Consider the following 13,747-nt stretch of genomic DNA (forward strand, 5'->3'; position numbering starts at 1 on the left):
GATTTTTTTTTTTTTTTTTTTTTAGCAAGTCGCCGATGGTCCGTATCTGTGGGCAGGCAGCAAGCAGGCTAATGGTTCCTGAGCACTTGCTGCATTAGTTAGCTACTGCTGCATAACAAATTATCCCCAAGTTTAGCGACTTAAAACAACAGACACTTTGAACATCTCACACAGTTTCTGAGGATCAGGAATCCACGAGTGGCTCAAATGGCTGGTTGCAGCTCAGGATCTTTCACGAGTTTGCAGTCACATTGTAGGCTGGGGTGGCAGACTCTGAAGATCTCACTGGCGACAGACACTTTGAACATCTCACACAGTTTCTGAGGATCAGGAATCCACGAGTGGCCTCAAATGGCTGGTTGCAGCTCAGGGTCTTTCACGAGTTTGCAGTCACATTGTAGGCTGGGGTGGCAGACTCTGAAGATCTCACTGGCGCTGGAAAATCACTTCCAGGTTCCCTCACGTGCTGCTGGCAGGGGGGCTTTGGTCCTTACAAAGTGTGCCTCTCCATTCACAACCTGGCTTCCCCAGGGCAAGTGATGTCAAACCAGTATCTTTTATGACCTAAGCTTGGAAGTGAGGTAGCATCAACTCTGCCATGCTCTGTTGGACACGGACCAACCCTGGCAGAGATGGGGATCACGGGGGCTGTCCTGGAGGCTGACATTTCTGAAGCATTTGCTCCATACTAGTTATTCTTCCTGTGCTTGTACTAGCTGATGCTTTCCATGCATCACCTCACTTAATGCTCTCAACATCCTCCAAAGCTGATGCTGTTATCATCACCCCCATTTTACATCTGTGGCACTTGAGGCTTAGAAATGTTAAGTAATTTACTCAGATTATTTCTAAGCAACAGACCCGGGATTAAAACCTATGTCTAACCTCAGAGCAAAATGCTCCTGTTCTTAACTTGAGGTCTCTTTTATTTGGATGACTAACCAGGTCTCCCCTGACCCATCCTGGGACAAATAACTTTTCTGCACATAACTGAAGAATTCTGCATTTCACCTCTACTAAAATTGGCATACTTCTTTGTTTTTGTTTAAAATTTTTGCAGTCTACATCATTGTGGCATACTTCTTAAATATTACAAGGCAACTTTCATTCTTCTGTCATTTGTGAAATCCTTTCACCATACTTGCACCATCTACAAATCCTCCTCTTTGCACACAGAACATGATGGAAAACAATCTTGAAGAAACCAGAATGCACAGATGTATCTATAAAACAGGATACATGTCAGGATTAGAACAAAAGCCTGGTGACAAAATGTACATAGTGTTTGAAGTAAAATTAGCAAAGAGATTGAAGGTTAAATTTGTACTCCATAGCCAAATTTTTAAAAAAAATTTTATTGGAGTTTAGTTGATTTACAATGTTGTGCAGCAAAGTGATTCAGTTATACATATATTCATTCTTTATCAAATTCTTTTCCCACATAAGTTATTACACAGAGTTCCCTGTGCTATAAAGTAGGTCCTTGTTGGTTACCTGTTTTATATATACTAGTGTGTATCTGTTAATCCCAAACTCCTAATTTATCACTCCCCACAACGTTTCCCCTTTGGTAACCATACATTTGTTTTAGAAATATGTGAGTCTGTTTCTGTTTTGTAAATAAGTTCATTTGTATCATTTTTTAAAAAGGTTCCACATGAGAGATATCATATTTGTCTTTATCTGACTGACTTCATTTAGTATGATAATCTCTAGGTCATCCATGTTGCTACAAATGGCATTATTTCCTTCATTTTTATGGCTGAGTAATATGCCTGTGTGTGTGTGTGTGTGTGTGTGTGTGTAATATGTATCACATCTTCTTTATCCATTCATCTGTCGATGGACATTTAAGTTATCCATCTCCTGGCTATTGTAAATAGTGCTGCAATGAACACTGAAGGTGCGTGTATCTTTTCAAATTATGGTTTTCTCTGGATATATGCCCAGGAGTGGGATTGCTGAATCATATGGTAGCTCTATTTTTAGTTTTTTAAGGAGCCTCCATGCTGTTTTCCATAGTGGCTGCACCACTTTACATTCCCGCCAACAGTGTAGGAGGGTTTCTTTTTCTCCATAGCCATATTTTTTAAGGAGCCTCCATGCTGTTTTCCATAGTGGCTGCACCAATTTACATTCCCGCCAACAGTGTAGGAGGGTTTCTTTTTCTCCATAGCCATATTTGTCCATATGGCTGTGAATATGGAACTCAACATAGCTGAGGTCACCTAATCTGTCCTGTGACATTTATATAAATTGTCTCAAGGCCTTTATCCATTTCCTTTGGGAAGACCAGTCTTCTGCAACATTTCTGCACATTCCAGGGTTTTTATATTCTTGTTGTCACTCGAAGGTCCGAACTCCTATTCCCAGTCAAGTCCGGCTCTTGCCTTTGGCCACTGTTCATTTTTGCTCTTCGTGATCCTGGATGTAGAACACAGGTCCTCTGTGTTCCCTAAAAGCTATTCACAGATGACATTGTTGATGTACCAGACTTTACTGAACATTTCAGGGAGATGGAAGGATTCAGCATCGATGGCTCCTAAAATTGAATATTAAACTTTCCTTTGCTTAAAAGTCCTTTGATCATCCAGGCTGCTTGGTTGCCTTGTTCCCTAAAACCCTCCCCTCTCAACTGCCCTCACTTCAGAAAGCAGAGCAATTCAGTTGTTCATTCCTGACAGAGCTCTGGGCTAATTACATTATCTAACAAGTCAGTAAGTCACTCTGCTTTGCAGCGAGGAGTCGGAAGAGGTTTTGAAATTTTAGTGTTTCCTCTCTCCCTCTTGAGCCTCCATTTCTATCATCCCCTAAGTCTTTATACGCGGAAGTGAGCAGAATATTTTTTTCAGTGGTATGACTTATACAGTTTCCCTTAGAAAGCAGAATCTTGTGTCAGTTTTGGCTTTCAGTAACATTATTTTCATCCTCTGTTACATGTGGGATGGAACCAGTAGTGCTGTGAGCTATAGAGAAGGTGACATAATTCTTAGGTCACCAGGTACAGTCCTGTTGGCTGGGAATAGCTTCTAATATTGCCCCTCGCATTCTCAAAATGCCCTGGCTGAGAATCACAAATTATCTGACTATATATAGTCTTTAGTCCAAGAGAAGTTGACAGAAATTTGAATATATCATTGATGGGCCAACATTGAAGCAAAAGGGAAGACTGGGGCTATTTGGAATAATTGAGACAAAAAGCTGGATGCATTTTGGAAAAAAATATTTTAGTTTTAATTCATTTGAATTCAGTGACCTGTGGTGATCTGACCTATTCAGGCATTTGTAGTGTCTGGGGTTAAGGATCGTACCGATGTGTCTTTTTAAAAAATTTTATTGAAGTATAGTTGATTTACAATGTTGTGTTAATTTCTGCTCTGCAGGAAAGTGATTCAGTTATACATATGTGTTCTTTTTCATACTCCTTTCCATTATGGTTTATCACAGCATATTGAATATAGTTCCCTGTGCTATACAGTAGGACCTTGTTGTTTATCCAGTCTCTATATAATAGTTTGCATCTGCTAATCCTAAACTCTCAATCCTTCCCTCCCCCCACCCCTTGGCAGTCACAAGTCTGTTCTCTATGTTTGTGGGTCGGTTTCTGTTTCGTAGATAAGTTCCTTTATGTTGTATTTTAGATTCCACATGTAAGTGATATCATATAGTGTTTGTATTTAACTGTCCAACTTACTTCGTTTAGTAGGACAATCTCTAGGTCCATCCATGTTGCTGCAGATGGCACTATTTCATTCTTTTTTATGGCTGAGTAATATTCCACTGTATATATGGACCACATCTTCTTTATCCATCTGTCTGCCGATGGACATTTAGATTGCTTCCATGTGTTGGCGGTTGTAAATAGTGCTGCAGTGGACATTGCGGGGCATGTATCTTTGCAAATTATGGTTTTCTCCAGATATATGCCTGGAGTGGGATTGCTGGATCATATGGTAATTCCATTTTTAGTTTTTTAAGGAACCTCCGTACTGTTTTCCATACTGGCTGCACCAGTTTACATTCCCACCAACAGTGCACGAGGGTTCCCTTTTCTCCACATCCTCTCCAGCATTTGCTATTGGTAGACATTTTAATGGTAGCTATTCTGACTGGTGTGAAGTGGTACCTTATTGTAGTTTTGATTTGCATTTCTCTAATAATTAGTGATGTTGAACATCTTTTCATGTGCGTATTGGCCATCCATAGGTGGTCTTTGGAGAAATGTCTATTTGGGTCTTCTACCCATTTGTCGATAGGGTTGTTTTTTTGTTATTGAGTTGTATGAGCTGTTTGGATAGCCAGTGTGTCTGGTTTTTGACACGTTGAATTTTAATAGAAAGGTTCATTTTTAGAAAGCCACAGCATGAAAGGGGAACTATAGAAAGTGGATGCATCCATGGAACCATTAAGTTTCAAGAAAGATAAATCACAGGAGCTACCCAAGCTAGCAAGGCTCTCTCCACTCTCTCCCTGATGTAATATTCCCAGTACTCCTTCCTGAGGAAAGAACCCCACACCCAGAGGAAGAATGAGGTCTTGCTCAGCCTCTCAAGGGACATTTAATGAGTGTCCCTTCTGGAGCATACCTTTGGAGATTCTAAGAGATTTATTTCCTTTGAGGGGCAATTCATCTGAGGAGATAAGACATGTATATAGGATAATGTGTCACATAAATAGCTTTGTCATGTTTGGGCCACAGTAATGGGAGGTTGGTATGAAAATTGCTTTAGGTTGAGGGGGCAAGGTACATTGGGGAAGAAGACATGGAAATGATAAAACATTAAGCTGGACTTTGAAGGCTGGGTGGGCTACAAATTGATGAGGAGTTGGAAGAGGGGAAGTTGAAGACCTGGGAAAATTGTATCAGAGATTTCAAACATCGTGAATAGCAGAATATCTGGGAACTTGATTGGATCAGTCCGGAAGGAACATTAATGTAGAAGCTGGGTGTAGAATAAATCAGAGAAATGTGGATACTGGAGGCAGGAAAACTGGGGAGAAATTGCTTATAACCCATGCAGATGCCAGATAATAAGAAGCTGGGATCAAGACAGTGGCAGTGGGGCTTCCCCGGTGGTGCAATGGTTAAGAATCCGCCTGCCAATGCAGGGGACATGGGTTCAAGCCCTGGTCCAGGAAGATCCCACATGCCGTGGAGCAACTAAGCCTACGTGCCACAACTCCTGAGCCCGCATGCCACAACTACTGAAGCCCGCGCGCCTAGAGCCCATGCTCCGCAACAAGAGAAGCCACCTCAATGAGAAGCCCGCGCACCGCAATGAAGAGTAGCCCCCGCTCGCCACAACTAGAGAAAGCCTGCGTGCAGCAATGAAGACCCGATGTAGCCAAAAATAAATAAAATAATTTAAAAAAAAAAGTGGCAGTGAGAATGCAAAAGATAGTTTGATGGTGAGAAAAGATGGCAGAATGGATGGGGACACAGAGGAGGAAGGATAGTCAATGATGAGGTTTCAGGGGGGATGAACTTGAGAAGTAAGAAAGGAGACAAACGAGCCTTTTTTTTTTTTAATGCTGGGGGGAAGGCTTAAAAGGGAGCAATGCAAGGAGGTGAAATGACAGCAGGTCTAAGATGAGAACATCCACCAGGAGGGGTTCACATTTGCAAGTCATGTCACGCATGTCACACGAACGCTATATAGATAAAGTGTATCTCTCTCTCTGTATCTTGAACAGGGGAGGAAGACTGGCCTTAGTTTCATTCATCCAACACACATTTCTAAGTGCCTCTTTTGTGTCACTTTACCATGGGAAAGATGAACATGATATGTTCCTAGAGTTCATAGTCTATAATGTAGGACTGACACATAAGGGGAATTGGCAGGATGATATTTTGGTGTAGTAACCAAGGTCAGCTGTTTTCCCCCTTGAGCTTTCAGCTATTGTTCCCTTATTCATAGAAAGACAGGGTTGATACAGCAGAGAAAAAAAAGTTCCAAAATAGGTTCTTAAAAATTTAGTCAGGGCTTCCCTGGTGGCGCAGTGGTTGAGAAATCCGCCTGCCGATGCAGGGGACGCGGGTTGGTGCACCGGTCCGGGAGGATCCCACATGCCGCGGAGCGGCTGGGCCCCTGAGCCATGGCCGCTGAGCCTGCGCGTCCGGAGCCTGTGCTCCGCGACGGGAGAGGCCACAACAGTGAGAGGCCCGCGTACCACAAAAAAAAAAAAAAATTTACAGTCAGTAGTTTGCAGCAGCCTCAGCCTTTTGCATACCAAAACCCAAAGTTTACAGCAAAAACAAAACGATAATGTGAGAGCCAGTTTCACTGCCCCTATAAGGAAGCATTCTGAGGGATTGAGGTAAAGCAGGAGGAGGAGACAGGCTCAGGGAGATGAGAGCCGAGAAGGAAGGGGCCCCTTGCTCTGTGCTCTGAGACTGAGTTTTCAGGTGGGGATGTGGCAGAGACAGACCCTGCAGAGAGGTCTGGAGCTCTGAGAACAGAAGAACCTTACTTTCTATTTCCTTTGAGAGGTAGTGAGTCTTGCAAACCAAATGCCCACCTTCTCCAACCCTTCTCCCCACCCATGCCCCCTACACACCTTCTTGGGCATGGTGAGGAAGCAACAGAGAAACGCCACCTTGGTGGGCAAGTCTGAATTTCCCAGAGCCCCAAGGCAGACAGAGGTGTTGGGGTGCTGGGAGAGACTTGGTGGGCAGGAGTAGCAGGTTCCAGACAAGGACCGAGGACCAGAGACTAGCTGGGACTGCAGATATCTAGGAGATGCCGGCAGCAGATGCAAGTGACGGCAGGCTGTGGGGATGATGGCATTTGAACCAGTGCCAGGGTGGACAGAGGTCAACTGATGCCCAGATGCCTCTTCATTGCTCCTGGACACAGTGAGACCATCCGTACCACCAGCCCCAAACTCAGAGCAACCCAGGAGAGAAGGGTTCCCTGCACAAATCCTGAAAAGCCTCATTGATCTGAGTTTACAGTGAACTAATAGGAAATGTTTGTCACTAAATAGAATAGAGACTTGAGAAGACGTGACCATTTTTTTTTTTTTTTGCAGATCTGAGTTTGTGGATTGAGATGATGCTTGCTACATAGACAAGTGTAGTGTGATGAAAGCAGATGGCACACTAGGTGCTACATGAGCACAAGTGAGAGGTTTCCTACCCACACTCTGAGGCGGTCGGAGTGAGTGAGGTGCTGCATTGAGCAGCGCATCATAGGATGAAGGACAGAGGCAGTAGGTAAAGGGCACCGTGAGTCAGTTGCATAACGGCCAGAGAGGCTGCAAAGTGAAATGCAGTGGGTTGCATAGGTCAAGCCAAAAACCAAAAGCCCTTTCGCTACAAGGCATGGGGATTCCTGAGGGTTTAGAGAAATGACACGACCACATTTTCATTTCAGAACCACTGTTCTGGGTGAATGTAAAGAAAGGCCTGGGGATCGGCTCACTCTGGGTTTCCTGCTTCTGGAGGCTGTTTCATTCTCTCTCCTGGCTTATCTTTACTACTAAACATCACATTGATTCTCATCACCCCCAAATCTGCATTGCAGGAGAAAAGAGGAAGGCATTTCTTTCTAGGTTTTATAAAGTGACAGACAATCAGCTCCGTGTCCAGCAATAAGTGTTTGGGAAGTGAAAGTGACCGTTCTGTATCAAAATTGGTGCAGTTTTAATACCCCAAGTCTTGAAAGAGAAACTAGGATAAACCGGTGTGATATTTAACACATAGAAATGTCTCCTTCCACAAATATGTACATACATAATGTTCCTTATTTACTGTTACTGAGAATGAACTTGAAACTGAGAAATGTGTTTGCTTTTATTTATACGAAGTTTACTTTGAAAATAGCAATTCACACTGCTCTGTGCAGTCTGTCCCCTGATGGAGGTGTGTGGGGGTGCTGCCAGCCCAGTTCAGAGGCGCTGGGTGAGGCATTCCTGGGAGCTCTGCCTCCTGGCTGTTTCTTCAGCCTTCTCAGTGATTCTGTAAGCTATCTGATACTTTGATAAATCTCTTTCTGCTGCCAGAGTGGGATTTTGTTTTCTATACACTGAAGCAAAACAGGTCAAATAAGTACTTTTTAAAAAAAGGATCAAATTTGCACTGGTTAAGATCTTGGGGCTCTGAAGTCTGACTGCTTAGATTTGAATTCCAACTGTGCCCCTGCCTGCTCCTTGACTTTATTTTTTCTTATTTATTTATTATTTTAAAAATAGATTTATTTATTTTTATTTACTTATTTTTGGCTGCGTTGGGTCTTCGTTGCTGCACGTAGGCTTTCTCTAGTTGCGGCGAGCGGGGGGCTGCTCTTTGTTCCGGTGCGCGGGCTTTTCATTGCGGTGGCTTCTCTTGTTGCGGAGCACGGGCTCTAGGCGCATGGGCTTCAGTAGTTGTGGCTCGCGGGCTCTAGAGCGCAGGCTCGGTAGTTGTGGCGCATGGGCTTAGTTGCTCCGCAGCATGTGGGATCTTCCTGGATCAGGGATCGAACCTGTGTCCCCCGCATTGGCAGGTGGATTCTTAACCACTGTGCCAGCAGGGAAGTCCCTAATTGTTTTTTATATTGTAGCATATTTGATTTACAATGCTGTGCTAGTTTCAGGTGTGCAGCAAAGTGATTTACTTATACATATACATGTATCTATTATTTTTCAGATTCTTTTCCCATATAGGTTATTACAGTGTATTGAGTAGAGTTCCCTGTGCTATACAGTAGATTCTTATTAGTTATCCCAAACTCCTTATTCATTCCCCCACCCCACCTTTCGCCTTTGGTAACCGTAAGTTTGTGTTTTCTAAGTCTGTGTGTCTGTTTCTGTTCTGTAAATAACTTCATTTGTATCATTTTTTTTAGATTCCACATATAAGTGATATATGATATTTGTCTTTCTCTGACTTATTTCACTTAGTATGATAATCTCTAGGTCCATCCACGTTCCTGCAAATGGCATTACTTCATTCTTTTTTATGGCTGAGTAATATTCCATTGTATATATGTACCACATCTTCTTTGTCCATTCCTCTCTCTGACATTTAGGTTGCTTCCATGTCTTGGCTATTGTAAAATTACTGCCGCAGTGAACACTGGGGTGCATGTATCTTTTCAAATTATGGTTTTCTCTGGATATTTGGCCAGGAGTGGGTTTGCTGGATCTTATGGTAGCTCTGTTTTTAGGTTTTTTTTTTTTTTAATAAATTTTTAATGTTTTAATGAATGGGTGTGTGCACCTTATTTATTTTTTATTTATTTATTTATCTTTTGGCCACAGTGTGTGCTGCATGTGGGATCTTAGTTCCAGGATTGAACCTGTGCCCCCTGCATTGTGAGCAGGGCGTCTTAACCACTGGACTGCCAGGGAAGTCCCTTATTTGTAGTTTTTTAAGGAACCTCCATACTGTTCTCCATAGTGGGCGCACCAACTTACATTCCCACCAACAGTATAGGAGGGTTCCCTTTTCTCCACACCCTCTCCAGCATTTATTGTTTCTAGATTTTTTGATGATGGCTGTTCTGACCAGTGTGAGGTGATACCTCACTGTACTTTTGATTTGCATTCCTATAATAATTCGTGTTGTTCAGCATCTTTTCATGTGCTTTTTGGCCATCTGTATGTCTTCTTTGGAGAAATGTCTATTTAGATCTACACTTTTTTGGATTGAGTTTTTTTTTTTAACATCTTTATTGGAGTATAATTGTTTTACAATGGTGTGTTAGTTTCTGCTTTACAACAAAGTGAATCAGTTATACATATACGTATATTCCCATATCTCTTCCCTCTTGCGTCTCCCTCCCTCCCACCCTCCCTATCCCACCTCTCTAGGTGGTCACAAACCACCTAGCTGATCTCCCTGTGCTATGCGGCTGCTTCCCACTAGCTATCCACCTACGTTTGGTAGTGTATGTATGTCCATGCCACTCTCTCACTTCATCACAGCTTACCCTTCCCCCTCCCCGTATCCTCAAGTTCATGAGGTTTTTTTTGTTGTTGTTTTTTAATATAGAGCTGCAAGAGCTGCTTGTATATTTTGGAGATTAATGCTTTGTCAGTTGCTTCATTTGCAAATATTTTCTCCCATTCTGTGGGTTGTCTTTTCGTTTTGTTTATGGTTTCCTTTGCTGTGCAAATGCTTTTATTTTATTTTATTTTATTTTGTTTATTTATCTTGGCTGTGTCAGGTCTTAGCTGCGACATGTGGAATCTTTGTTGAGGCATGCAGGACCCTTCATTGTGGCGCACGGGCTTCTCTCTAGTTGTGGTGTGTGGGTTTTTCTCTAGTTGTGGCGTGTGGGCTCCAGGGTGCGTGGGCTCTGCAGTTGTGGCACGCGGTATCTCTAGTTGAGGCACAGGAGCTCAGTAGTTGTGGCGTGTGGGCCTAGCTCCCCTGCAGCATGTGGGATCCCAGTTCCCTGACCAGGGATTGAACCTGCGTCCCCTGCACTGGAATGCAGACTCCCCACCACTGGACCACCAGGGAGGTCCCTGTGCAAACGCTTTTACGTTTAATTAGGTCGCATTTGTTTTTGTTCTTATTTTCATTAATTTAGGATGTGGAGGCCAAAAGATATTGCTGTGATATATGTCAAAGAGTGTTTGCCTATGTTTTCCTCTAAGAGTTTTCTAGTATCCGGTCTTACATTTAGGTCCTTAATCCATTTTGAGTTTAGAGAATGCTCTAATTTCATTCTTTTGCATGTGGCTGTCCAGTTTTCCCAGCACCACTTATTGAAGAGACTGTTTTCTCTCTATTATATATTTCTGCCTCCTTTGTTGTAGATTAATTGACCAGAGGGGTATGGGTTTATTTCTGGGCTTTCTATCCTATTCCATTGATCTATAAGTCTGTCTTCAGGCCAGTAGCATATTGTTTTGATTACTGTTGCCTTATAGTAGAGTCTGAAGTCAGGGAGTCTGATTCCTCCAGCTCTGTTTTTCTTTCTCAAGATTGCTTTGGCTATTTGGGGTCTTTTGTATCTCCATACAAATTTTAAGACTTTTTATTTTAGATCTGCAAAAAATGCCATTGGTAATTTGATAGGGATTGCATTGAATCTGTAGATTACCTTGGGGAGTATAGTCATTTTGACAAACATCCAAGAACATGGTATATCTTTCCATCTGTGTCATTTTCAGTTTCTTTTATTATTGTCTTACAGTTTTCAGAGTACAGGTCTTTCACCTCCTTAGGTAGGTTTATTCCTAGGTATTTTATTCTTTTTGATGTGATGGTAAATGGGAGTGTTTCCTTAATTTCTCTTTCTGATCTTTCGTTGTCAGTGTAGAGCAATGCAAGAGATTTCTGTGCATCAATTTTGTATGCTGCAACTGTACCAAATTAATTGATGAGCTCTAGTAGTTTTCTGGTAGCATCTTTAGGATTTTCTATGTATCGTATCATGTCATCTGCAAACAGTGACAGTTTTACTTCTTCTTTTCCAATTTGGATATCTTTTATTTCTTTTTTTTCTGATTGCCATGGGTAGGACTTCCAAAACTATGTTGAATAAAAGTGGCGAGAGTGGACATTTTCATCTTGTTCCTGATCTTAGGAAATGCTTTCAGCTTTTCACCATTGAGTATATTGGTGGCTATGTGTTTGTCATAACATATATGACCTTTACTATGTTGAGGTAGGTTCCCTCTGTGCCCACTTTCTGGAGAGTTTTTATCATAAATAATAGGTGTTGGATTTTGTCAAAAGGTTTTTCTGCATTTGTTGAGATGATCATATGGTTTTATTCTTTAATTTGTTATTGTGGCACATCACACTGATTGATGTGAGGATATTGAAAATTCCTTGTATCCCTAGGATAAATCCCACTTCATCATGGTATATGATCCTTTTAATGTATTGTTGGATTTGGTTTGCATCAGTGATGTTGCCTGTAGTTTTCTTTTTTTGTGACATCTTGTCTGGTTTGGGTATCAGGGTGATGGTGGCCTTGTAGAATGAGTTTGGGAGTGTTCCTTCCTCTGAAATTTTTTGAAATAGTTTCAGAAGGTTAGGTGTTAACTCTTCTCTAAATGTTTGATAGAATTTGTCTGTGAAGCCATCTGGTCCTGGACTTTTGTTTCTTGGGAGTTTTTAAATAACAGTTTCAATTTCAGTGCTTGTGATTGGTCTGTTCATATTTTTTATTTCTTCCTGGTTAAGTCTTGGGAGATTGTACCTTTCAAAGAATTTGTCCATTTCTTCTAGGCTGTCCATTTTTTATTGGCATGTAGTTGCTTGTAGTAGTCTCTTATAATCCTTTATATTTCTGTGGTGTCTGTTGTAACTTCTCCTTTTTCATTTCTAATTTTATTGATTTGAGCCCTCGGCCTTTTTTTCATGATGAGGCTGGCTAAAGTTTTATCAATTTTGTTTATCTTTTTAAAGAACCAACTTTTAGTTTCTTCGATCTTTCCTATTGTTTTCTTTGTCTCTATTTCATTTATTTCTGCTCTGATCTTTAAGATTTCTTTCCTTCTGCTAACTTTGAGTTTTGTTTGTTCTTCTTTCTGTAGTTGCTTTACGTGTAAGGTTAGGTTGTTTATCTGAGATTGTGTTTGAGGTAAGATTGTATTGCTATAAACTTCTCTCTTAGAACTGTTTTTGCTGCATCACATAGGTTTTGGATTGTCGTATTTTCATTTTCACTTGTATCTAGGAATTTTTAAATTTCCTCTTTGATTTCTTCAGTGATCCATTGGTTGTTTAGTAACATATTGTTTAGCCACCACTTGTCTCTGTTTTTTAGTTTTTTTTCTTGTGATTGATTTCTAATCTCATAGCGTTGTGGTTGGAAGATGCTTGATGTGATTTCAGTTTTCTTAAATTTATCCAGGCTTGCTTTATGTCCCAGCATGTGATCAATCTTGGAGAATGTTCCATGTGCACTTGAGAAGAATGTGTATTCTGCTGCTTTCAGATGGAATGCTCTGTAAATATCCATTAAGTCCATCTGGTCTTATGTGTCATTTAAGGCCTGTGTTTCCTTACTGATTCTCTGTCTGGCTGATATGTCCATTGATGTAAGTGGGGTGTTAAACTCCCCCATTATTATTGTTACTCAGTTTTTCACCTTTTATGGCTGTTAGTATTTGCCTTATATATTGAGGTGCTCCTATCTTGAGTGCATATATATTTACAATTGTTACATCTTCTTGGATCGATCCCTTGATCATTATGTAGTGTCCTTCTTTATCTCTTGTAATAGTCTTTATTTTTATGTCTGTTTTGTCTGACACGAGCTGATCTCCCTGTTCTATGCGGCTGCTTTCCACTAGCTATTGGTTTTACATTTGGTAGTGTATACATGTCCATGCTACTCTCTCACTTTGTCCCAGCTTACCCTTCCCCCTCCCCATGTCCTCAAGTCCATTCTCTAGTAGGTCTGCGTCTTTATTCCCATCCTGCCCCTAGGTGCTTCATGACCATTTTTTTTTTTTGGATTCCATATATGTGTGTTAGCATGCGGTATTTGTTTTTCTCTTTCTGACTTACTTCACTTTCTATGACAGACTCTTAAGTCCATCCACCTCACTACAAATAACTCAATTTCATTTCTTTTTATGGCTCAGTAATATTCCATTGTATATATGTGCCACATCTTCTTATCTATTCATCTGTTGATGGACACTTAGGTTGCTTCCACGTCCTGGCTATTGTAAATAGAGCTATAATGAACATTGTGGTACATGACTCTTTTTGAATTATGGTTTTCTCAGGGTATATGCCCAGTAGTGGGATTGCTGGGTCATATGGTAGTTCTATTTTTAGTTTTTTAAGGAA

The 13,747-nt window shown here is 41.3% G+C and overlaps 1 protein-coding gene across 2 annotated transcripts in view; it reads right to left on the bottom strand.

Annotated features, from left to right (window-relative positions):
- Window positions 1–347: 347 nt before the first annotated feature.
- The window catches only part of VPS41 (VPS41 subunit of HOPS complex), a 210,565-nt gene continuing 197,165 nt past the window's right edge, over window positions 348–13,747 (bottom strand). The window contains exon 28 of one of the 2 annotated variants that reach the window (XM_028490200.2): window positions 348–1,223. In XM_028490200.2, coding sequence (XP_028346001.1) covers window positions 1,116–1,223 — 108 coding nt within the window. In that variant the 3' untranslated portion in view covers window positions 348–1,115. The remainder of the gene's footprint in view (window positions 1,224–13,747) is intronic. The other variant, XM_028490199.2, reaches the window with a different exon arrangement.

This window comes from Physeter macrocephalus, chromosome 5 (genome assembly GCF_002837175.3).
Source record: "Physeter macrocephalus isolate SW-GA chromosome 5, ASM283717v5, whole genome shotgun sequence".
NCBI lineage: Eukaryota > Metazoa > Chordata > Mammalia > Artiodactyla > Physeteridae > Physeter > Physeter macrocephalus.